The sequence below is a fragment of the Carcharodon carcharias genome, chromosome 6 (assembly GCF_017639515.1).
Source record: "Carcharodon carcharias isolate sCarCar2 chromosome 6, sCarCar2.pri, whole genome shotgun sequence".
Classification (NCBI taxonomy): domain Eukaryota; kingdom Metazoa; phylum Chordata; class Chondrichthyes; order Lamniformes; family Lamnidae; genus Carcharodon; species Carcharodon carcharias.
The window spans coordinates 188,811,162-188,838,018 of NC_054472.1; the positions used below are offsets into that span (position 1 = coordinate 188,811,162).

Below are 26,857 nucleotides of genomic sequence, written 5' to 3' on the forward strand. Positions count from 1 at the left end.
TTAAGAAGGGGTAGAGGGTTTCGGTTATAGAGTTAGAAATTAGCAGTTCATATCTCTTTCTTTTGCCAATGGTTAAAGACAATTTGTTCAATAAACAGTAATTCACTTACTAAGTTTACAAACCTGGTGCTTGTATTCTGTTAACCTCAATTAAACATTTAGGTGGGTTGATCAAACTGTCCACATTTGCTCGGGGAGCAGTGGAACTTGATATTGCAGAACACTATCCCCAGTGAGTCGTGACAATATAGAACCTTTAATGTAGCAAAATGTCAGATGGCTCTTCACAGGAGCATTAACAAACAAAATTTGACATCAAGCCACGTAAGGAGATCTTAGGACAGGTGAGCAAAAGCTTGCTCTGAGAGGTGGATTTTAAGGAGCTTTTTAATGGAGGGAAGAGAAGCAGAGAAGGGGGGAGAGGTTTAGGGAGGCAATTCCAGAGCTTAGGACCCGGCTGGCCGATTGCATGGCCACCACTGGTGGAGCGATTCAAATCGGGGATGCTCAACCGGGCCTGAATCAGAGGAGCGCAGAGATCTTGGTGGGTTGTGGGGGTGGGAGGAGGTTACAAAGATAGGGAGGAAGCGCGATCATGGAGCAATTTGAAAACAAGGATGAGGATTTTAAAATCGAGGCATTGATGGGCAGGGGAACAAGGTAGGTCAGCGGGCACAAGAGTGATGGGTGAACAGGACTAGTTGGCATAGAGACAGATGAGTTTTGGATGAGCTCAAGTTTATGTATAAAAAGATGGGAGGCTGGTCAAGAGTTGCATTGGGAATAGTCAAGTCCAGAGGTAACAAAGGCATGGAGGGGAGTTTCTGCAGTAGATGAACGGAGACCAAGTTCTCTCCTCCTTTAAGACACTTCCTAAGACCTAACTTTTTGACCAACATTTCCCAATATCTCATTATGAGGTTCGGTGTCAAATTTTGTTTGATAATATCACTCTTGTGAAGCACCCTGGGATATATTGCTACATTGAAGGTGCTAAATAAATGTAAGTTGTTGTTGCTGCATGTATCCTACCCCTACTCCACTGGAAAGAACAAAGGTCTCTTCATAGCTTTTACCTTCTGAGCTTTCAGGAAAAGCCACATTCACTGTAACTTGCTGATCAGGTAGTTGGCAGGCAATGAAATAATCATCTTGATAATTCACTTCAATCTCTTCTGTTGTTTTCTGTATTTCTGGAACTGTCAAACAGACATCAGAGACAATGAAACAAAGTCTACACTTTAGAAAGTTACTGTCCAATTTACTCTTTGGTAACGTTGAGCATTGATATCCTCACAGTTAATCTCAGACACAAAATCCAGGCCACTTATTTTTCCATTCAGAGTGATGGAATACTCTCCACTTGCCTGGATGAATGCAGCTCCTACAACACTCAAGAAGCTTGACACCATGCATAACAAAGCAGCCCACTCGACTGGCACCCAATCCACAATCACTCCCTCCACCACTAACATACAGTTGCAGCAGTGTTTACCATCCACAAGACACACTGCAGGAACTCACCAAGGCTCCTTAGACAGCACCTTCCAAACCCACAACCTCTACCATCTAGGAGAACTAGGGCAGCAGACACATGGGAACACCACCACCTGGAAGTTCCCCTCCAAGTCACTCACCATCCTGACTTGGAAATATATCACCGTTCCTTCACTGTCGCTGGGTCAAAATCCTGGAACTCCCTCCCTAACAGCACGGTGGGTGTACCTACACCACATGGACTGCAGCGGCTCAAGAAGGCAGCTCACCACCACCTTCTCAAGGGGCAATTAGGGATGGGTAATAAATGTTAGCCTAGCCAGTGATGTCCACATTCCATGAATGCATAAAATAAATTTATCTATCTATATATAATATAATATTAAAGGGAGACAGTGGCGTAAGGGTAAATTCACTGGACCAGTAATCCAGAGGCCCAGGCTAACGCTCTGGGGACATGGGTTCAACTCCCACCACGGCAGCTGGTGGAATTTAAATTCATTTAATAAATCTGGAATTGAAAGCTAGACCCAGTAATGGTGACCATGAAACTATCATCGATTGTTGTAAAAACCCATCTGGTTCAGTAATGTCCTTTAGGGAAGGAAATCTGCTGTCCTTACCCGGTCTGGCCTACATGTGACTCCAGACCCACAGCGATGTGGTTGACTCTTAGCTGCCCTCTGAAAAGGCCTCACAAGCTACTCAGTTCAAGGGCAATTAGAGATGGGTAACAAATGCTGAACCGGTGGGTGTTTAGGCAGGGGGAGTGTGAAACAGTATGAATGGGCTGCCCACTGGGTTTCCACACCCTCCCCCAACCTCTCAACGACTTTATGTGCAGCCTTAGACCAGCCGCCCACTCTTGCCCCAGATGAGGTCCTTAAGGTGACCATTTGTGGGGCCATTTCCCTCCCAGCCTTAATTCTTCGGCTGGCAGGAGGATTTCCTGGGTTTGGGGAAAATAATCGGGTTTAGGCCCAGGGTGGGGGTACCTCCAGCAGAAGTCCCCTTCAAACTTCAGGCACCTCCCTTTTAAGGTCCGGTGGCTGCTGGACCTCCCACCCTCTCTCGGCCTCTCCTCCGACACCCCAAACCCCCACCGTCCGCCCGATCCCCCCCCCCCCCCCCCCCCCCCCACGCCCCCCATCTCCCCACCCCCAGCCTTCCCTACCCTCCCCACCCTGAGACCCCAAAAACTCACCTCTCCGTGCACTCCCGGAGGCTTAGGCTCGGTGGGCTACATGCAACTAACTTCCGTCGCTGCAGGGGCGAGAGAGCTGCCAGCCAATCAGATTGGCCGGAGGTTCTCTGAGGCGGGGCTTCCCCCTGAGTGAGGGGGCGGAAGACCCGCCTGCAGCCACTTAATGCTCATGCGGGGCAGACAGCATTGGCAGGGATGTGCCCCCTGCCAACTCTTCAGATGGTGGATGGGAAATCCCGGCAAGCGAAATATCCTGGCCAATTTCTTACAGGATACATTCACATACCCGGAGCATATACATCAAGTCTGGACTAGTTTTGCAGCGGTGGGTACGCGCTGACTGCTATGAGTTCCAAAACGTCTATGTTCTCTTACGATTCCCAGCTTCTTTATGTTTATCACGGCCTCCCCTCATTGTACAGTCATAACTCATGGAGGTTGAGAAACAAAGATGATTAAAACCACTTCCCGATGATTAATGAATTAATTAAGGATGGTTTTCTTCGAGGTGTAAAGCACACAAGCAAGGGTAGTCACGGAATATCAGTAGCGAGGTGTAACCGGAATTCAGGATTACCTGTATCAGCGGACTGTGATTTCAGCAAGAGAAAATCTCGAATCTTTCCCACCCAGAGGAAGAGAATACATTCTCCCGAATTCTCCCTGAAACAGATTGATCAAATCAAAATACCCTGCATAAAAATAACAAACTGAAACTTTATTATAGAATCATAGAATAGTACAGAACAGGAGGAGGCCATTCATCCCATCAAGTTTGCAACAGCTCAATCGTAGCGCTATCCAGCCTGTCTCACACACCCTGAAGGTACAGCAAGCAATCAGGAAGGCAAATAAGATGTTGGTCTTTATTGCAAGAGGACTGGAGTACAAGAGTAAGGAAGTTTCCTATTATTGTACAGGGCTTTGGCGAGACCACCCCTGGAGTACAATGCACACTTTCGGTCTCCATGTCTAATGAAGTGGGGCCTTGGAGGGGATACAGCGAAGGTTCACTAGAAGTGGTTGTCCTATGATAAGTGGCAGAGTAAATTGGGCCTATAGTCTCTGGAGTGTACAAGAATGAAAGGTGATCTCATTGAGCGGCAGTCAGCAGCACCTACAAGAGTGAGTGAAGGGAGGACCCAGAGGCAGCAACAACCAACTAGAAGTGAGGGTGAAATGGGGACCCAGAGGCAAATGTATGGTAGATGCAGTATAAAGTGGATAAGTGTGAAGTTATCCACTTTGGTAGGAAAAACAGAATGGCAGAGTATTATTTAAATAGTGACAGGTTGGGAAATGTTGATGTACAAAGGGACCTGGGTGTCCTTGTACACCAATCACTGAAAGCAAGCATGCAGGTGCAGCAAGCAGTTAAGGTGGTAAACGGTATGCTGGCCTTCATTGCGAAAGGACTTGAGTACAGGAGCAAGGATGTCTTACTGCAGCTGTACAGGGCCTTGGTGAGACCATACCTGGAGTATTGTGTGCAGTTTAGGTCTCCATACCTAAGAAAGGATATGCTCGCCATAGGCGGAGTGCAGTGAAGGTTCACCAGACTGATTCCCACATTGGCAGGATTGTCACGTGAGGAGGGATTGGGTTGACTAGGCCTCTACTCACTGGAGTTTAGAAGAAGAGGGATCTCATTGAAATGTATAAACCTGTGACAGGTCTGGGCAGACTGGATACAGGGAGGATGTTTCCTCTGGTTGGGGGTGTCTAGAACAAGGGATCACAGTCTCAGGATACAGGGTAGGCCATTTAAGGGGAGGTAGTGGCGTAGTGGTATTGTCACCAGACTAGTACTCCAGACACCCAGGGTAATGCTCTGGAAATCTGGGTTCAAATTCCACCATGATGGTGAATTTAAATTCGAAAAAAAATCTGGAATTAAAAGTCTAATGATGAAACCACTGTCGATTGTTGCAAAAACCCATCTGGTTCACCAAAGTCCTTCAGGGAATGAAATCTGCTGTCCTTACCTGGTCTGGCCTACATGTGACTCCAGACCCACAGCAATGTGGTTGACTCCAAAAAGTCTTAGCAAGCCACTCAGTTCTCAAGGGATGGGCAATAAATGCCACATCCTAAGAACGAATTTTTAAAAATTTAGGTCTGAGATGAGGAGAAACCTTTTCACCGAGAGGGTGGTTGGAATCTGGAACTCACTGCATGAGGGGGTGATAGAGGCAGGAACCTTCACAACATTTAAGAAGTATTTAGAGGAGCACTAGGAATGGCATTGCATTCAGGGCTATGGGCCAAATGCTAGAAAATGGGATTAGAGTAGATAGGTGCTTGATGGACGACAGGGACATGATGGGCCAAAGGGCCTGTTTCTGTGCTGTAAAACTCTGTGGCTATGACTCTATGGTGTCATTGTGCAGGGGAGTGGAAAACGCAGCCTCAGGTTGGCTTCCTTCTCCTTCCTCTGCCCCCTCCATTCTGCCTCGCTGTCGAGCCCCTGAGCCTCGAAGTGGCTTACACCTTGGTGGACCCGGTGATGCCATGCCCAATGTGATCGGCAGCATTCTCCTCCCAGTCAGTGGTGTTAACGCCTCTGTGCTTTGGGGCCTTAAGCATATCCTTATATCTTTTCCTTTGGCTGCCCTTTGAGCATTGGCCAATGGAGAGCTGTGAGAAGAGAACCTGCCTAGGGAGGTGGTTTTCAGGCATCCGGACGCAATTGCCCATCCGTCGGAGTTGGTTCCACAAGAGCAGGGTTTCAATGCTGGTAGACACAGCTTCATGGAGGGCACTCACATTAGCCCAGCGGTCCTCCTATTTGATCCACAGCATTGGATGCAAGCGCCACTGATGGAAGCTCTCAGGGATCTTATCTCTATGTAACCACCACCTCGAACAGCGGGTGAACCGAGGACCCAGAGACAGTAACCGCTCCTTGCGGTGACTGCAACAGTTACTGGCCCCATCTCCTTGTTAAGTATTGTAGGGAAGGTCTTTGCGTGTGTTTCTCTGACCAGATTGCAGACCCTGGCATTAAGCATCTACCCTGAGTCTCAGTGCAGCTTCAGAGCTGGCAGATTGACAGTTGACATGGTTTTCTCAATTCAGCAGTTACAGGAGAAGTGCCATGAACAGCACAGACCATTCTGCATTGCTTTCATAGACCTCACCAAGGCCTTTGACCTTGTCAGCAGAGACGGACTCTTCAAACTGCTGTGGAAAATAGGCTGCCCACCTGGACTCCTGGGCATCATTTCTACTTTCCACAAGAACATGCACAGTTTCATCAATTACAATGGAGCAGCATCAGACACTTGCAAAATCAGCATCAGGGTAAAGCAGGGCTGTGTACTAGTGCCACTCTCTTTGGCATATTTTTCTCCATGCTGCTAACTATACGCTTTTAGGGACTCAAATGAGGCAAGCTGTTCAAATTGGCAAGACTGTGCACCAAGACCAAAGTGTGTAATGTCCTAGTGCGAGAGTTGCTGTTTGTTCTTGACGCTGTGCTGGCATCCCGTACTGAAGTTCACTTGCAGCAGCTTGTAGACTGGTTCTCCCAGGCCAGCAAGGAGATTGGACTGACGATCAGCATCAGGAAGGCCAGTTATGGGCCAGGACTTGGAGAGTCCACTTCCATCAACATTGACAACCTCACTCTCAAGAGTGGGCCAACAGCAAATTAAGTGAAAATACAAAGCTCTATGTGTGGCTTGTGTTCTCAGTATGCTCCTTTACAACAGAGAAGCATTAGTTATGCAAACCAAGAAAAGCAGTTGAACAGCTTACTCCTCCGCTGCCTCAGATGAATGTTTGGGCATCTTCTGGCAAGACAGAGTGCCACATATGGAATCCCCAGGGATCCCCAGCATGTTTGGCCTCTGAGTCAGCAGGACTGAGTTGGCTTGGTCATGTGTGCCGAATGGATGACAGCGGCATCCCCAAAGACATGTTCAATGGTGAGCTTGCTATTGGCACAGAATTAACAGGTCGCCCACGTCTGCGATACAAGGATGCCTGCAAGAGAAACCTCAAATTGACTGGGATGGGAGTCGATGCATAGGAAGTCCTCGCTGATGACCAGAGTGCCTGGAAACAAACAGTCAGGAAAGGCGTGGGAAAAGCAAAGGACAAAAATGATCAAATGGCGGAAAAGAGAGGCCAACAGAAGGGAAAAAACATCAGTCGACCTCAAGCCACACTATTCATCTGTGCCAGCCGCAGAAGGGACAGCCACTCACAAATCAGCCTCTACAGACCACATTCAATCCAGGATTACATACACCCTGGGTGCAGTCCGTCGTTTCCCGAGATGGACAGATGCCATCACAATACAATATATATCAGTTTTAATTCATTGACGGGATGTCACCGTCAAGGCCAGCATTTATTTGCCCATCCCTAATTCCCCTTAAGCTGGTGGTGGTGATGAGTCTTCTTGGGGAGCTCTTGAATCAAGAGCCTTCTTGATCACAACTGAGTGGCTTGCTAGGTCATTGCGGGGGGCAATTAAGAGTTGACCAGCTTGTTGCAAGTCTGGAGTCACATGTAGGCCAGGCCGGGTTAAGGACAGCAGATTTCCTTCCTTAAAGGACATTAGTGAATCTAGACGTAAAATTAGACATCGGTGTCAATAGCTGGAGGGCTCTGGTTTATAAAAGAAAAGAGCACAAGTACCGTAACAAGTGGCTCAGCAGGTAGCACACTCTCCTCGGGGTACAAGCCCCATTCTAGACACATGTTCACAGAATCTAGGCTAATGTTCCTAGCCCATACTGGTACTCATGCTTCACACTTTAAACCAGGGCCCTGTTTAGTCTGACACAGGGTGGACACAGGAGACCCCCTGGCACTATTCGAAAAGGGGCATGGAGGTTTCCCCAGTGTCCTGTTCAATATTTATCCCTGAACCAACATTACAAAAGCAGATTGCCTGGTCATTTCCATATTTCTGTCTGCGGGAGCTTGCTGTGTGCAAATTGGCTGCTGCAATTTCCTATATTATAACTGTGCCCACACTTTAAAAGTACTTCACTGGCTGTAAGGCTTTTGGGACATCATGAGGTGGTGAAAAGTTTCAGATAAATGAAGACTCTTCCTTTGTTCCTTTATTACAAAAACATGAATATTTGCACACACAAATGCACTATTTGAATTTATATTTGCCTTGAGATCATCAAATCAACTTACAGATAGATTTCCTCCAAGCTGTTTGAAAGAGATATGCGTTCCTGTCCTCTCAGCCATGGAGCACTGAAATCAAATAAATGTCAGTCAAAATCTTCAACTCGACAGAAAAGAATTGTTTCCTTGGCTCAATATAACAAAGATTTTAAAATGGAGGTTACTCTCTTTGCAAGTGCAGCAAGCCGTTAAAAAGACAAATCACATGTTTCTGTGCCAAAATTTCTACCTAAAACTAATTAAAATGAAGTTCTCAAGGCACCTTCCCACGCAATCGCAGAAGGTGCAAAACTTGCCCCTTTACCTCCTCCTTCCTCACCGTCCAAGGGCCCAAACACGTTTCACTTGCACCTCCTTCAATTTGGTCCACTGCTCCCAATATGTTCTCCTCTGCATTGGGGAGACCAAACGCAGACTGGGTGACCGCTTTGTGGAACACCTTCGGTCTGTCCACAAGCATGACCCAGACCTCTCTGTCACTTGCCATTTCAACACCCCATCCTGCTCTCACGCCCACATGTCTTTCCTTGGCTTGCTGCAATGTTCCAGCGAAGGCCAACGCAAACTGGAGGAACAGCACCTCATCTTCCGACTAGGTACTTTACACCCTTCCGGAATGAATATTGAGTTTAACAACTTCAGATCATGAGCTCTCTCCTCTCTCGACTCCTTTTTTAATCTAATTTTTATTTATTGATTTAATGATTTGTTAATTTCGTTAGCCCTTTACCCCAGCACCATCCCCACTGCCCCCATAGGCCCATCTGTCACTTGCTTTCATGTTGTTCTTTCAGAAGTACTGACCCTTGTTCTGCTATTAACACATTCTGCTGTCTTACCTTTATGCCACTATCAGCACCTTCTTTAATCTTTACCACTACCATTAACACTCCCTTTGTCTTGTGTCCATGACATCTTTGTCCATCTCCTTAGCCCTCACCTTCTATCTTGTTCCACCTGCTCCATACCTTCTTGAGCAGTATAAAATCCATCACATTTTTACTTCTCTTTAGCTCTAAAGGCGGTTCATACAGACTTGAAACATTAACTGTTTCTCTCTCCACAGATGCTGCCAGACTTGCTGAGCTTTTCCAGCACTTCCTGGATTTATTTCAGATTTCCAGCATCTGCGGTATTTTGCTTTTATATTAAAAGAAAGTTTGTTTGATGTTGGGTCATCATCTTTCAAATGTGACTTTTTAATTTTTTGTTCACAGGATGTGGGTGTCATTAGCTATCCCTAGTTGCCCTTGAGAAGGTGGTGGTGAGCTGCCTTCTTGAACTGCTGCAGTCCATGTGGTGCAGGTACACCCACAGTGCTGTTAGGGAGGGAGTTCCAGGATTTTGACCCAGCGACAGTGAAGGAACGGCGATATATTTCCAAGTCAGGATGGTGAGTGACTTGGAGGGGAACATGCAGGTGGCTTATCCTCTGGGATTCTCCTGAAATGTCTAGGATTTAAAGATTAATTGTACCCATACTGCTTACGCACGTAAAAACAGGGAGGCAAAAAAGATTAGTGGGGCACTAACAAGTATTTTACTTGGAACGCTTTTGTTCATTATTTATAAAAAAAGTTTGGAGGTGGAAAAAACCAAGGCAATCAAAAATCATCTGTTTGGGTTAATGAAGAGCCTGCTCGCTTTCTGACTGGCTATGGGATGGCAGGTCACCATGACGATGCAGGTGATGGGTGACCAAGAGGGAGTGCAGGAGTTGGGCGGGGGTGGGGGGGGGGGGGGGTTGCATTTGGAGTTGGGATGTCACAGAATGAACCCTCCAGGAATATGTACAAGAGGCAACTTGTGACCGACAGACTTCAAAGAAGGGTTCCTGAATGAGTTCCACGCAGGCATCAGCGAAATCCAGATGGGCCGAATGGACTACTTCTGCACCTGTTTCTTACATTCTTCCACTTGCTTCCTGCCTCGAAGTCTCATTGCCCCTATCCTATCTATTTCTCTCTCTCTTCAGGTTCTCGGATAAAATAATGTTGAAGATCGCGGATATTTTACTGCTAGTGAGTTGCGCCCACCCACGATTGCTTTACACCTGAGTGTCCACTGAGCTTTTACACTGGTTCAGAAGACCAATTGCCTAAACCAGTTCCTGCCCACAACAATGGCCATTTCCCCAGGTTGTAATGGTGGGTTCCCACCCATTCAGAAGAGTCGATTACAATACACTCAGCATACCAGGTATATATCTGATCTACCTCCTAGGCACTCTGCATTCCCTGTGTAATTCTGGCTTGTGCTAGCTTTACTATTTCCCACCGATTTATCCCACTCACCTTCTCCTTTGTCCTCTTCCATTTTGGAATTGTTTGTAAGATGTGGGCAAAAATTATAAGCGCATTTTTTGCTACATTACTTGTGTATTTTGGAATATTCTTCAGTGCCCCACTAAGAACTGAGTCTAACAACCAAACATTTTCATCTCTAATTTTTCAAAAGCACAATTTGTGGCGAGACTGACACTTGCAGTGCAGCACCGAGGAAGCGCCACGCGGCTGGAGGACCAGCGCTGAGGGCCAGCGCCGCATAGCTGGAGGGCCAGCGCTGGGGGAGCATCGCACTGCTGGAGGGCCAGTGCTGGGGGAGCACCGCACTGCTGGAGGGCCAGTGCTGGGGGAGCACTGCACTGCTGGAGGGCCAGCGCCGCACAGCTGGAGGGCCAGCGCCGAGGAAGCGCCACGCGGCTGGAGGGCCAGCACCGGGGGAGCACCATGTGGCTGGAGGGCCAGCGCCGAGGAAGCGTCGCACAGCTGGAGGGCCAGCGCCGAGGAAGCGCCGCACAGCTGGAGGACCAGCGCCGAGGAAGCAGTGTGTGGCAGGAGGACCAGCGCCGATGGAGCGCCACACAGCTGGAGGACCAGCGCCAAGGAAGCGCCGCACTGCTGGAGGGCCAGCGCTGGGGAAGCGCCGCACTGCTGGAGGGCCAGCGCCGCACAGCTGGAGGGCCAGCGCCGAGGGAGGGCCGCACAGCTGGAGGGCCATCTCCGAGGGAGCGCCGCACTGCTGGAGGGCCAGCGCCGGGGGAGCACCGCACTGCTGGAGGGCCAGCGCTGGGGGAGCACCACGCTGTCTGAGGGTCAGTCTTTTGTTTGAGACATGAAAAACCAAAGCCGTGTTTGCTCCCTCCGGCGGACGTCTGAGACTCCACAGCAATATTTCGAAGAGGAGCAGCGGTGATGCCTTTGGTGGTCCTGGTAAACATTTATCCCTCAACCAACATTATTAAAACAAATGATTTAGTCATTAACATGTCGCTGCTTGTGTGTGATCTTGCTGTGCAGAAATTAGCTACCATGTTTCCTACATTACAACAGTGACTGCATTGGCAAAGTACTTCATTGGCTGTAAAGCGCTTTGGGACATCCGGAGATCATGAAAGGTGCTATAGAAATGTAAAGTGTTTCTTTCCTTAACCCAGCAATCCCTGATTTTACTTCACCCTGTTCATCACTCCTGCTCTGGCCTTGTGTGTTGTCCAGTCCAGTTAGAACAGTCTCCCTTATCTTCCATTTGCAAGTTCTGGCAAAGAGCCTTTTTCTATTTCACAGTCAGCCTTGATGCTGATCGACCAGGAACACACGTGCACTTGGCACTCACTGTGTCTGCTGGAGCATGCTCAGCCTCCCCTACCACTGACCTCATTGGCCTGCGCCCAGTAGCTGGCGCGGGTTTTCACCCGAGCCTGGTGACATCACTCACCGCCCGCAGTTTGGGCAGTCATCCTGTCCACTGCCTCTATTCCAAGGGGGACAGAGTGTAAAAGTAGTGAAGCCTTCCTAAAACCGTACTGGGCATTGGTGCTTTGTGCACAGTTTTGGTTCCCCTAGTTAAGGAGGGATATACTTGCATTGGAAGCAGTTCAGAGAAGGTTCACTAAGCTGATTCCTAGGATGAAAGGTTTGTCTTATGAGGAAAGGCTTGAGCAGTTTGGGCCTATGCTCACTGGAGTTCAGAAGAATGGAGATGATCTTATTGAAACATGTAAGGTTCTGAGGGTGCTTGACAGGGAAGATGCTGAGAGGTTGTTTCCCCTTGAGGTGGAATCTAGAACCAGGGGGCACAGTTTAAAAATAAGGGGGTCTCCCACTTAAGACGGAGATGAGGAGGAATTTCCTCTCTCAGAGGTCGCTAGTGTTTGGAATTCTCTTCCCCAGAGAGCAGTGGAGGCTGGGTCATTGACTATATTCAAGGCTGAGTTAGACAGAGAGGCAAGAGATATGGGGTTAGAAAGCAAAGTGGAGTTAAAGCCACAATCAGCTCAGCCACATTCCTATTAAATGGAGAAGGCTCAATGGGCCAAATGGACTACTTCTGCTCCTGTTTCTTACGTTCTTCCACTTGCTTCCTGTCCCGAGGTCTCATTGCCCCTTTACTATCTATTTCTCTCTCTCTCTTCAGGTACCATGCCCTACGAGGGCGATTATGGACCTCCATGTTAATCTTGCTCTTGAGGCGTGAATCATCTTTGTGGGTGGTACATTCATACAGTTTGCAACCCTCTTTTGACAGGTCTATCTCAGTCTCTTTTACCATCGATCTTTCCCATCAACATCAGACTTTCTAGATCATGATTATAGAATGTTAGCATTTATTGTGAGGGGAATTGAATACAAAAGTAGGGAGGTTATGCTTCAGTTATACAGAGCACAAGTGAGACCACATCCGGAGTATTGTGGACAGTATTGGTCACCTTATTTAAGGAAGGATGTAAATGCTTTGAAAGCAGTTCAGAGAAGGTTTACCAGACTAATACTTGAAATGGGCGGGTTGTCTTATGAGGAAAAGTTGGACAGGCCAGGCTTGTGTCTGCTGGAGTTTAGAAAAGTATGTCAGGAAGATAGAATAATTTTTATAGTCTTATTGGAACTTATTGTAAAGTAGAGTCATAGGGGTGTGTGTGTGTGTGTGTGTGTGTGTGTGTGTGTGTGTGCGTGCGTGTGTGTGTGTGTGTGTGAGAGAGATAGAGAGAGCGAGAGAGACAATTGAATTAAAGGCAGCTGTTCTGAAGGCTTTGATGTAACAGAAGATAAGCTAGGTTTGAAATGTTAAGTACGTAAACAAAGGTATAAAGGGAACATTTGCATTTTTAAATAAACCAGACTAGCTTGAATTCAAAGAAGGGGTGAAATGTTTCAACTAGCCAGAAGTTATGAAACAGTGTGTTTATTTTTCCCAAAGATTACTGGTAAAATTGGTACTATGATAGATTTTATTATTAGAAAGGTAAAGTCCAAAGGCACAGTGAAACAATGGGAATTTGCATTCAAGGGGGAAAATATGTATAAAGGAGCGAAGGCTGTGTGTAAGGGCAGGAGTTCTAAGATCTAAAACAAGTGTGAAAAGTCTTCAGCATTTAAGGCTTAAGTTGCTGTCCACAAAGAACTGAAGTTAAGAAAACTCACTTTGAATTGGATTGTTCAGGGTATCGTGTCTCTTTGCCTGTCTCTTTTAAAATCTGTGTGTCTTACTGATGCCTTAATGAAAGTGCCACAGAGTTAGATGAACTTGGGGATTTAGAAATTATCATAGTAGTAATTTGTAGAGCTATGTATGTGCTTCAAATCATTTCTTCTATTAATAAAAGGTTTAATTTAGTTTTGTAAGAAACCTATAAGAGTCGGTGGTCTTATTACTACTGAATTCAAGGCACACATCTCGAAATATATACAAATTGCGAAACAGTTGTGGCAATTGTTTCAAATTTCCCTTTGGGATTTGAGCAGCTCTGTGTTTACCATCGGCTGTGCCCATAACAAGTAAGGGACGACTTGATTGAAACATATAAGATCCTGAGGCATCTTGACAGGGTGGACGTGGAGAGGATGTTTCCGGTTGTGGGAGAATCTAGAACTAGGGGGTCACTGTTTAGAAATGGGTTGCCCATTTAAAACAGAGATGAGATGAAATTTTTTCTCTCTGAGGGTTGTGAGTCCTTGGAACTCTCTTCCTGAAAAGACGGTAGAAGCAGAGTCTTTGAATGTTTTTAAGGCAGAGGTGGATAGATTCTTGGTAAGCAAAGGGGTGATAGGTTATCAGGATGCAGATTTGAGGTTGCTATCAGATCAGCCGATATCTTATTAAATGGCGGAGCAGGCTCGAGGGGCTGAATGACCTACTCCTGCTCCTTGTTTGTATGTATTTCTTATTACATGCCCAAAACATTCCAACTCTCTTTTCCTGACCTTGGTCAGCATAGTTCTTTTGGTCTCAGATTTTAGAAGCACCTCTTCATTGGTAATGTGACTTTGCACCTTTTTTGAATCACCCGGGAACGTGAGGAGCCTAAAGTGCCGCATTGCTTTCTCCATGGCAACATCAAGCCAAACTGAGTTCACTTGCAATCCAATCAGCACCCTTTTCTCCCTTAGTATAAGTTATGACTGTTTGAAATTTGGTATTCTTGTGTTTTTCCTGATGACTGCAAGACGAAAAGCCTCAGCAACATGTGTCTCTTTTCAGCAATATTCAAGATGATATAAATACACAAAGGAAGGTTCATTGCTTACTTTAACTGATAGACAGGCGGTGCAGCTATTGGGTATTCAGGAGGAAGTATCACCTAGACAGAAAAGAACATAAACATTGATTATATGGATTAGTTTTACATAGAATTACATGAAATCTACAGCACAGAAACTCACCAGTTTGGTCCAACTGGTCAATATCAGTGTCCAGCTCTGAAGGAGAGTCATACGAACTCGAAACATTCACTCCGTTTCTCTCTCCACAGATGCTGTCAGACCTGCTGAGTTTTTCCAGCATTTTCTGATTTTATTTGATGTTGGACATGTCAATCGTAGCCTCATACCACCCTATCAGCATGACCTGTTTCATTCTCCCTCATGTTTCATTCTTATGCAACTTTCCCTTTAATGCATCTGTGTTTGAGAAGATTAACGGGAGATTTGATCGACATGTTTGAGTTGTAAGGGGTCTGGGCAGAGTCAATGGGAAGCAGCTGTTCCCATTGTTGGGGGCAGATCAGGAACCAGGAGACACTGGCTTGGGGTGACTGGAGAGAGAAACAATGGCAACACCAGGAAAAGCTTCTCACGCAGCAAGTGATTAGGATCTGGAATACACTTGGAGGTGGTTCAGGGGAGGTTTACTAGGTTAGTACCTGGAATGAGTGAGTTGTCTTATGAGGAAAGGTTGGACAGACTGGGCTTATTTCCACTGGAGTTTAGAAGAGTGAGGGGTGAAGTATATAAGATCCTGAACAGTCTCAACAGAGTGGGCGTGGAAAGGATATTTCCTCTTGTGGGTGAGTCCAGAACTAGGGGGCATTGTTTTAAAATTAGGGGTCTCCGTTTTAGGACAGAGATGGGGAGAAGTTTTTTTCTCTCAGAGGGTTGTGTGACTTTGGAACTCTCTGCCTCAGAAGGTGGTGGAGGCGGGGTCACTGAATATTCTTAAGATGGAGGTAGATAGATTCTTGCTAGGCAAGGGAATCAAAGGTTATCGGGGTTAGATGGGAATGTGGAATTTGAAACACAAACAGATCAGCCATGATCTTATTGAATGGCAGACGGGCTCCAGGGACTGAATGGCCTACTCCTGTGCCTATTTCAAATGTTCGTATGTGTAGTCAACCAAACTGCTGCTGCCCCTGTCCCTAACGTGGACCAAATCCCATTCACCCATCACCCATTGTATTTACTGACCTACACTGGTCCTCTGTCCAGCAACAGCTTGATTTTAAAATCTCTCCGCAGTTCTGCCCCTCCCTACCTCTGTAATGTCATCCAACCTGACAAATCTCCGAGGTCTCTGCACTCCTTGAATTCTGGAATCATGTGCAACCCGGATTTTAACTGCTCCACCACAGGCGGCTGTGTCTTCAGCTCCCTGGACCCTAAGCTCTGGAATTCCCTCCCTAAACCTCTCCGCCTCTCTCTCCTCCTTTAAGACGCTGCTTAAAACCAACCTCTTTGGCCCAGCTTTTTGGTCATTATCTTAACATTTCTTATGTGGTTCAGTGTCACAGTTTGTCTGATAATCGCCCCTGTGAAGTGCCTTAGGGTATATTTTAACTCTGTTAAAAGCTGCTATATAAATGCAGGTGGTTGCTGTTGATATTAACAGGGAAAGAAAATAGAACATAAGAAACAGGAGCAGGAGTTGACTATACGGCCCACTGAGCCTGCTCTGCTATTCAATACGATCACAACTGATCGTGGGCTTCTACTCCACCTTCCCATCCACTCCCCATATCCCTTAATTCCCTGAGACACCAAAAATCTATCTGTCCCAGCCTCATATGTATTCAATGATGTAGTATCCGCTACCAACTCAGCATGTGACCAGCGTCTGGTGCGTGTTAGGAGTTTTGCCTTTGCTTAGTAAGGATAGAGCAGAGAGGGCAGCATCTTGAGCGAGTGCTGTACCTGCAAACAAATTGTCCATTTGGGGTGATCTAATTCATCCACAATCCTAATACAAAATATTCTTGAAGCCTCGTCAATGACACACCATTCGTCTTCGTAGATCGACGACAGTGCTTCTATCTCATCGATCTGAAGGAAAAAAGAATTTTGTCGTGAACAAATGCAAAGTTATTTAAACATAATGCAACTTAGGCTAAAATTTCTAACCAAGCTTTCTACCAACACACACCTGGTATATTCAGACAAGGGGATATTGCCCCAGATTTGGCAGCAGTTAGATTCGTGCACGTTTAGGGTCTGAAATTATTTTGCATGCAAAGTTGCCGGAAGTGTGAGCTGGTAACGGTGCAGTAAGGGGAAACAGGGCATCTGGGGCTTCAGTGAACGACAGCAGCCATAGTCCATCCCTCAACCAATGAGATTTAAGGATTGAGAAAGAAACAGGAGAACAACGGGCGAATAAGAGTCAAATAAGAAAGAGAAATAAAGAGGGGGAAAGAAAGATTGGATTAAGAGAAAATAAACTAAAATGAAAAGTGAGGAAAAAATAGAATTTATAATTTAACATTTTTAAAATTTCTCACAATTCACTAACTGAAGGAATGAGTCTCCACATTTGCTTTCTGGGCCAGAGAGGTTGGTGGTTCACAATTATCATGGCATTAAAAGTGTATCTACACTGTTCAGTACCAGACGTAACTTTCTGCAATGAGTTCAACAGGCAATTAATTTTCCAATTCTGTAACATGATGAAAGGTTGTGGGCGAGCTGCTGTCTCCACAAGGCTAACAGTGAATCGTCACAAATATGCAGCAACTCATGATGATTTTCAATTGATGGGACATCTCTTCCTCATCATAAATGGCTGGATAATTTGTGTATGAAAAACAGATTATGTCATTCACAGGCTGTTATTGTTTCAACAAATTCTGGGCACTTACATTTCTTGATTTCACGTACTCCCTGTTCAGAATCTTCGATCACATTCAAACTCACACCCAGTCTTCTTGCAGAGCCTCACAGATTTGAGAGGATTTCATTCAGCAAGTGTCACATACATGGTGTTTGCTGCCTCTCAGTACATAGCATTGCACCTCTGAATCAGAACGCAGTCGAGTTCCACTTACAGCACAGAAATATAGGCTGATGCTCCAGAAAAGGCACTGAGGGAGCGCCGCACTGTCGGGGGGTCAGCACTGAGGGAGCGCCGCACCGTCGGGGGGTCAGCACTGAGGGAGCGCCGCACCGTCGGGGGGTCAGCACTGAGGGAGCGCCGCACCGTCGGGGGGTCAGCACTGAGGGAGCGCCGCACCGTCGGGGGGTCAGCACTGAGGGAGCGCCGCACTGTCGGGGGGTCAGCACTGAGGGAGCGCCGCACTGTCGGGGGGTCAGCACTGAGGGAGCGCCGCACTGTCGGGGGGTCAGCACTGAGGGAGCGCCGCACTGTCGGGGGGTCAGCACTGAGGGAGCGCCGCACTGTCGGGGGGTCAGCACTGAGGGAGCGCCGCACTGTCGGAGGGTCAGTACTGAGGGAGTGCTGCACTGTCGGGGGGTCAGTACGAAGGGAGCACAGCACTGTCGGGGGGTCAGTAGTGAGGGAGTGCTGCACTATCAGAGATGATGTCTTTCAGATGCAATGTTGAAAACTGAGTTCCTGCCTTTCCTCTCAAGTGAATAAGAAAGATACTGCATCCACTATTTTGAAGAAGTGCAAGGGAGTCGTCGCTGTTGTCCTAACCAATACTTATTTCTCAACTCACATTACTAAAACAGGTTATCCAGTCATCATCGCACTGCTGTTTGGGGGAGCTCACTTATACAAACTGGCTGCCACATTTCCTGCATTACAGCAGAGGCTGCACTTCAATAAGTTCTTTGGTTGTGAAGAGCTTTGGAACATCCTGAGGATGTGAGCGGTGCTACAGAAATGCAAGTCTTTCTGTGTCAGATCCCTGCCCCCAGTTTCTCCCCCAGTGTTGGTGACTCACTTGCTTCTGAAGGTTTTCGCCCTCAGCCTCGGCCATTCATTCATTGAGCAGTTTGTTTCCGCCTCCAGCCATTCGCTGGGGAGGTGGGACGGCTCCAGCGCTTTTGCCACAACTTCTGTTGCAAGTGCTCCAGCTGGGCCTCTTCCTGCATCCAATGCGCATGTGCGGGGAGCGGCCCCGCTCCGCGAGTAGAGCGTATTCACGTCGCGTCATAGGTCACGACCCCACCGCCTGACAACTTCCGCCTGAAGACTGCAGCCACTCGGCCAAACTGATACAGCCGCCAGCAGCCAACCTGGTTCACTTCCAACATTGCAAAAACAAAAGTAAAAATAGCTGGAAAAACTCAGCAGGTCTGGCAGCATCTGCGGAGAGGGACACAGTTAACGTTTCGAGTCCGTATGACTCTTCAACAGAACTAAGGAAGGATAGAAAAGAGGTGAAACATAAGCTGGTTTAAGGGGGCAGGGGTGTGGGACAGGTAGAGCTGGATAGAGGGCCAGTGATAGGTGGAGATAACCAAAAGATGTCACAGACAAAAGGACAAAGAGGTATTGAAGGTGGTGATATTATCTAAGAAATGTGCTAATGGGGACAATAAGGGCAGAAAGCAGGACAAGCAAGGTACAGATAGCCCTAGTGGGAATGGGGTGGGGGGAAGGGATCGAAATAGGCGAAAAGGTAGAGATAAAACAATGGATGAAAATACATTTAAAAATAATGGAAATAGGTGGGAAAAGAAAAATATATATAAATTATTGGAAAAAAGGGGGATCGGAAAGGGGGTGGGGATGGAGAAGAGAGTTCATGATCTAAAATTGTTGAACTCAATATTCAGTCTGGAAGACTGTAAAGTGCCTAGTCGGAAGATGAGGTGCTGTTCCTCCAGTTTGCGTTGGGCTTCTCTGGAACAATGCAGCAGGCCAAGGATAGATATGTGGGCATGAGAGCAGGGTGGAGTGTTGAAATGGCAAGCGACAGGGAGGTCTGGGTCATGCTTGCGAACTGACTGAAAGTATTCTGCAAAGCGGTCACCCAGTCTGCGTTTGGTCTCTCCACTGTAGAGGAAACCACATTGGGAGCAGCGAATGCAGTAGACTAAATTGAGGGACGTGCAAGTGAAATGCTTCACCTGAAAGGAGTGTTTGGACCCTTGGACGGTGAGGAGAGGGAAAGTGAAGGGGCAGGTGTTGCACCTTCTGCGGTTGCATGGGAAGGTGCCGTAGGAGGGGGTTGAGGTGTAGGGGGTGATGGAACAGTGGACCAGGGTGTCCCAGAGTGAATGATCCCTGTGGAATGCCGCCAGTGGGGTGAGGAGGGGGGAGTGAAGGAAAGATGTGTTTGGTGGTGGCATCATGCTGGTGTTGGCAGAAATGGTGGAGGATGATCCTTTGAATGCGGAGGCTGGTGGGGTGATAAGTGAGGACAAGGGGGACCTTATCGTGTTTTTGGGAAGGAGAGGAAGGTGTGAGGGCGGATGCCCCACTTATCCATTCATGGTTTCTCCAGTAGAGGATGGATTGTCCATGTGCGATTAGAATTAAATCAAAGATTTCCAGCATCCACAGTATTTTGCCTTTATTAGAATTATGTTACAAAAAGGGAATGTTTTTCTTGATGTGTGGCTGAAGTTAAAGATTGTATTCAAAAAATCTTGTTTGAATCTGCAGGAAAATGCTGTGCATTGCATGATTACCTCAAGGGAAAATACGAGAAAAATGTAGGGGAGTGGGATCATCTGAGTTGGTTTCGCAGAGAGCCAGCACAGACACCATGGACCATATGGCCTCCTCCTGTGCTGTAACCATTCGATGATCCTATGCATTATTTCATAAAGGATTGAATGTTAATTGAGCCTTAGGAATAAAAATAGCATCAACAGAGCACACAGGTTTGAGGTAATCAGCAAAGGAAGCAGAGGGGAGAGGAGGGGATTTATTTTTTAATGCAGCGAATTGTTGTGGTCTGGAATCTACTGCCTGAAAGGGCAGGGGGAATCTTTTCAATTGTAACTATCAAAAAGGAACTAGGAACATAGGAACAGGAGTAGGCCATTCAGCCCTTGGAGCCTGCTCTACCATTCAGTAACATCATAGTCAATCTGTTACCTCACTCCATCCAAATACCTTGGCTTCATGTTCTTGTATGCCCTTGTCTAGTAAAAAGCTATCCATCTCTGGTTTAAAATTACTAATTAAATCCGGTGGGGCTCAATGGTGAATCTGCACTGCACCCCTTTCAAGGTCAATATTTTCTTTCTAAGATGCGGTATCTAGAACTGTAAACAGTACTCGAGATGTGGCGTAACCTACACCCTAATGGTGACTATGCTTCATTGGCTGTAAAGCACTTTGGGATGTTTTGAGGTTGTCAAGGGCACCATAGAAATGTCTTACCTGTTTAACCCGTGCTTTGCACAGTTAGGGTCATAGGGGTCTGCAGCGCAGAAAAAGGCCCTTTGGCCCATTGAGTCTGCGCCGGTCAAACAAGTACCTAACTATTCTAATCCCATTTTCCAGCACTAGGCCCTTGGCAAATGCACATCCAAATATTTCTTAAATGTAATGAGGGTTTCTGCCTCTACCACCCTTTCAGACAGTGAGTTCCAGATTCCCACCACCCTCTGGGTGAAAGGGTTCTTCCTCACACCCCCTCTAAACCTCCTGCCTCTTACTTTAAATCTATGCAAAATGTCCTCCCCTTTATATTCCAGTGCTCTAGTAATAAAAGCTAACATTCTATTCACCTTTTTGATCATTTTTGGTACTTGATCACTTTGTCTACTTGGACCTCTAAAGCTCTTTGGACCTTCACGGGTCTTCATTTTTTACCATTGAAAAAATAATCAGGTCTATCCTTTCTTAATTCAAAATGGATTGAATATATACTGGATATATATTGGACTGTAGCAGTTCAAGCAGGAGGCTCACCACCACCTTCTCAAGGGCAATTAGGGATGGGCAATAAATGCTGGCCCAGCCAATGACGCCCACATCCCATAAAATGAATTTTTTAAAAATACCTGAAAAGGAAAATTTTATAGCATTATGGGGGGAACATATCAGGGAAAGTGGGTCTAATTGGATAGCTCTTTCAAAGAGTCAGCACAGGCACAAAGGACTGAATGGCCTCCTTCAATATGATACAATGAGATTACTAATGCCATGCTGTATTGTGAAAATATTGGCTGTAAATGTTTTATTCTTGTGAATTCTTGTAACATTCACTGCTTCCTGTTCCAAATGAGTCACTTTAGCTGATGAGCTGAATTCTTCGACACTGTTGACCACACCATCCTCCTTCAACAGTGCCGCTCCCTTCTCCGGCTCGGTGAGACTGTCCTTCCCTGATTCCATACCTAACCAGTCATAGAGAGAGTATTTCTAGCAATTGTGTTGCTACCAACCCCACATTGTTATTTCTTGAATCTCGCAGAGATCTACCCTTGTTCTCTTTCACACGTGGACGCTGTCCCTTGCCGATACCAACAGTTACGGGGTCAGCTGCCGCATGTACTCTGAAGACACCCAGCTCTACCTCACCATCACCTCATCTAGCTTGCTCACTGTCTCTGCATTGCTTGGCTGGGTATAAACACCTGTATGAACTGGTTGGGCCGAATGACCTGCTTCTGTGCCATATATCCCATGTAATCTTATGAAGATTGATTGTCTTTGGATGAGCTGCAAAATCCTCTTGTCAAATCTTAGGAAGAGAGATGACACAAAGGTAGGTAGAAAAGTATGTTTTTACGAAGAGGACATGAGGAGGTTGCAGATGGTTAAAGATAGGTTGAGTGAGTGGGCAAAAATCTGGCAGATGGAGTTTAATGCGGGAAAATGAGAAGTTGTTCACTTCGGTAGGAAGAATAAAAAAGCAGAGTATTAAACGGAGAACAACTGCAGAGTTCCAAGGTGCAACTGATCTAGGTGTTCGAGTGCATGAGTCACAAAAAGTTACTATACAGTTACAGCGGGTGATTAAGAAGGCTAATGGAATGCTATCCTTTATTACAAGAGGAATTTAACACAAAAGTAAGGATGTTATGCTTCAGTTATACAGGGCATTGGTGAGACCGCACCTCGAATACTGTGGGCAGTTTTGGTCTCCTTATTTAAGGAAGGATGTAAATGTATTGGAGGTGATTCAGAGGAGGTTTACTAGATTGATACCTGGAATGAGTGGATTGTCTTATGAGGAAAGGTTGGACAGACTGGGCTTGTTTCCACTGGAGTTTAGAAGAGTGAGGGGTGATTTGATTGAAGTAATCAAGATCCTGAATGGCCTTGACAAGATGGACATGGAAAGGATGTTTCCTCTTGTGGGTGAATCTAGAACTAGGGGGCACTGTTTTAAAATTAGGTGTCACCCTTTTATGACAGAGATGAGGAGAGTTTTTTTCTCTCAGAGGGTTGTGCGAATATGGAACTCTCTGCCTCAGAATGTGGTAGAGGTCGGGTCACTGAATATTTTTAAGGCAGAGGTAGATAGATTGACTTGCACCCAGTTTCATTTTATTCTTCGTCTCATCCGACGCCTCAACAAGAAACTTTGTTTCTTTCTTTCAGATGCAAAGCAACGCAAGCTCCAACAACTCATCGACACCAACACCCATCCAGGACCCTCCACCCCTGCCTGTCCCTCTGTCCCCACCCCGTCTTCCAATCCCAGCCCCGGCCGTGTATTCACTATACCCCCTGACCTTTCCCTCCCTGATGCTGAACATTCAGTACTCAGCAAAGGACTCAGTTTCATACCCTTACACCCTCACCTCAATGAATTTCAGACTCGGCATGATGCTGAACTCTTCTTCCGCCGTCTTCGTCTCCGGGCTCACTTCTTTGGGCAGGAGTCCTCTCCCCATTCAATGGATCCTTTCACCCACCTCCAATATTCTCCCTCCACCTGGACCCCTCCCTCTGGATATTTACCTGCTCTTGATCTTTACATTGAGAACTGTTGGTGTGACATCAGTCGTCTCAATTACTCTGCTCCTCTCAGCCATTCTAACCTTTCTGAACTTGCTGCACCCCGTTCTCTCAGGTCCAACCCTGACTTTGTCATCAAACCCACTGACAAAGGTGGTGCTGTTGTTGTCTGGTGCACTGACCTCTACCTCGTAGAGGCTGAGTGTCAACTCGCAGACACTTCCTCCTACCTGTCCCTGGACCATGACCCCACCACTGAACATCAAGCCATTGTTTCCAGGACTGTCATTGACCTCATCCCTTCTGGAGATCTTCCCTCCACAGCTTCCAACCTGATAGTCGCCCAACCTCGGACAGCCCAATTCTACCTCCTACCCAAAATCCACAAACAGGACTGTCCCAGCAGACCAATCATGTCAGCCTGTTCCTGCCCCATGGAACTCATTTCTTGCTATCTTGACTCCGTTCTCTCTCCCCTTGTCCAGTCCCTTCCCACCTACATCCGCAATTCCTCCCACGCCCTACATCATATCAACAATTTCCAGTTCCCTGGCCCCAACCGCCTCCTCTTCACATCCAATCCCTCTACACCTCCATCCCCTGCTGGGATGGTCTGATCGCTCTCTGCTTCTTCCTCGAACAATCCCCATCCACCACTACTCCTCCGTCTGGCTGAACTTGTTCTCTCACTGAACAATTTCTCCTTAAACTCCTCTCACTTCCTCCAAATAAAAGGTGTGGCTATGGGTACCCGCATGGGCCCCAGCTATGCCTGTCTCTTTATGGGGTATGTGGAACATTCCTTGTTCCAGTCCTACTCCGGCCCCCTCCCACAACTCTTTCTCCAGTATATCAATGACTGCTTCAGTGCTGCTTCATGCTCTCGTCTGGATCTGGAAAAATTTATTAATTTTGCTTCCAAATTCCACCCCTCCATCATTTTCATGTGGTCTACTGACACTTCCCTTACCTTCCTTGACCTCTCAGTCTCAATTTCTGGTGATAGACTGTCCACCAATAATCATTACAAGCCTACCGACTCCCACAGCTACCTTGACTACAGCTCCTCACACCCCAATTCCTGTAAGGACTCCATCCCATTCTCTCAGTTCCTTCACCTCTATCACATCTGTTCTGATGATGCCACTTTCAAAAACAGTTCCTCTGACATGTCCTCCTTCTTTCTTAACCAAGGTTTTCCACCCACGGTGGTTGACAGGGTCCTCAATCGTGTCCGGCCCATATCCCGCACATCCGCCCTCACACCTTCCTCTCCCTCCCAGAAACACGATAGGGTCCCCCTTGTCCTCACTTATCACCCCACCAGCCTCCACATTCAAAGGATCATCCTCCGCCACCAAACACATCTTCCCTTCACCCCACCTGTCGGCATTCCTTAAGGACCATTCCATAGGGACTGTTCCCTCCGGGATACCCATGTCCACTCCTCCATCACCCCCTACACTTCAACCCCCTCCCACGGCACCTTCCCATACAACCGCTTAAGGTGCAACACCTGCCCCTTTACTTCCCCCCTCCTCACCGTCCAACGGCCCAAACACTCCTTTTAAGTGAAGCAGCATTTCACTTGCACGTCCCTCAATTTAGTCTACTGCATTCGCTGCTCCCAATGTGGTTTCCTCTACATTGGAGAGACCAAACGCAGACTGGGTGACTGCTTTGCAGAACACCTTTAGTCTGTCCGCAAGCATGACCCAGACCTCCCTGTCGCTTGCCATTTCAACACTCCACCCTGCTCTCTTGCCCACATGTCTGTCCTTGGCCTGCTGCATTTTTCCAGTGAAACTCAACGCAAACTGGAGGAACAGCACCTCATCTTCCAACTGGGCACTTTACAGCCTTCTGGACTGAATATTGAGTTCAACAACTTTAGATCATGAACTCTCTCCTCCTTCCCCACCCCCTTTCTGATCCCCCTTTTTCCAATAATTATAATTTTTTTACAAACATATTTTTCCTTTCCCTCATATTTTTAAATGTATTTCCATCCATTGTTTTATCTCCACCTTTTAGCCTATTTCGATCCCTTCCCCCCACCCCACCCCCACTAGGGCTATCTGTCAGTTGCTTGTCCTGCTTTCTACCCTTAATGTCACCATTAGCACCTCCTTTAGATAACATCACCACCATCAACACCCCTTTGTCCTTTTGTCTATGACATCTTTGGCAATCTCTTCTTGGCCTCCACCTATCACTGGCCCCCTATCAAGCTCTACCTGTCGCACCCCCCTCTACCAGCTTATATTTAATCTCATTTCTATATGTCTTAGTTCTGATGAAGGGTCATACGGACTCAAAACGTCAACTGTATCCCTCTCCGCAGATGCGGTCAGACCTGCTGAGTTTTTCCATGTGTTTTTGTTGTAGATAGATTCTTGTTAGTCAGGGAAATCAAAGGTTATTGGGGGTAGATGGGAATGTGGAATTTGAAACAAACAGATCGGCCATGATCTTAATGAATGGTGGAGCAGGCTCAAGGGGCTGAATGGCCTACTCCTGCTCCTATTTCGTATGTTCATATGTAAGCCAATTCTTTCTCCTGTAGTCCTGGTCCTAAATAACTCGCAAGACCAACTAGTAAAGATAACATTCTATGGACATCAATTATTACCTTGGAAAAATGGCTCAAAAAGAGGATAACATGATGAAAAATGCCATAGGTACATTTTACTGCATTTGGAAATCAAATAATTTCATTACTTCATTGTGTCTACAGTAGGATCTCACTGATTGAACTTTGCAAATTTAATTTTGAAGCATCAGTTCACTATTCTATTAAAATATGTTTTGACAAAAGATTACCATCCACCAATGAAGAGTAGCAGCAGCAGTGTGTGTACCATCTACAAGGTGAACCGCAGGAACTCACCAGGACTCCTTCAACAGCACCTTCCAAACCCACCACCACTACCACCTAGAAGGACAAGGGCAGCAGACACATAGGAACACAACCACCTGGAAGTTCCCCTCCAAGCCACTCACCGTCCTGACTTGGAAATATATCGGCCGTTCCTTCACTGTCGCCAGGTCACAATCCTGGAGCTCCCTCCCTAACAGCACTGTGGGTGTACCTACACCACAGGGACTGCAGCGGTTCAAGGACAGTGAAGTTGGTTTATACTAAATTCTTGAACAAATATGTTGCATGAACATTAGATGTACAGTGTAAATTCTAACTGCTTCTTGACAGATTAGCAGTGGTATATCAGAATTGCCACCTATTCTCGTGCAATTGGAACTAAATGATCTTCTGGTTAAAAGCAGAACCGATTTAATCCATTAGAGGGCAGCAGCCATTTTCTATGCTTGGTAAAATTTTAATTCAACGGAGAAATACACACAATGTTGCCATTTGCTAAATTGAGATGACAATATTTTGCGACATTTCAAACCAATTAGATGAGTTGAGGTCTAACCAGGGCTTTGAATAGCTAAAGCACAACTTCTACCCCCTTGTAATATATTCCTCCAGAGCATCCTATTTGCCTTCTGGATCATTTTTTTATACCTTTTCACAGCATTTTAACGTCCTTTGCATCTGGACCCTCAAGTCCTTTTGACCTCCGCTGCATCTAGCTTTTCACTATCGTCGCGACTCACTGGGGATAACGCGCTGTAATGTCAAGACCCACTGCTCCTCAAGCTACGACAAGCGTGAGA

The 26,857-nt window shown here is 46.6% G+C and overlaps 1 protein-coding gene across 2 annotated transcripts in view; it reads right to left on the reverse strand.

Moving 5' to 3' along the window:
• impact (impact RWD domain protein) overlaps positions 1-18,418 on the reverse strand; it is a 74,554-nt gene extending 56,136 nt beyond the window's left edge. For both annotated transcript variants that reach the window (XM_041190625.1, XM_041190624.1), the window contains exons 1-6: positions 18,249-18,418; positions 16,261-16,389; positions 14,380-14,432; positions 7,862-7,924; positions 3,279-3,364; positions 1,077-1,199 (exon numbers count right to left, since the gene is read on the reverse strand). In XM_041190625.1, the coding sequence (XP_041046559.1) occupies positions 1,077-1,199; positions 3,279-3,364; positions 7,862-7,924; positions 14,380-14,432; positions 16,261-16,389; positions 18,249-18,284 (490 nt within the window). In that variant the 5' untranslated portion in view covers positions 18,285-18,418. The remainder of the gene's footprint in view (positions 1-1,076; positions 1,200-3,278; positions 3,365-7,861; positions 7,925-14,379; positions 14,433-16,260; positions 16,390-18,248) is intronic.
• Positions 18,419-26,857: the final 8,439 nt, after the last annotated feature.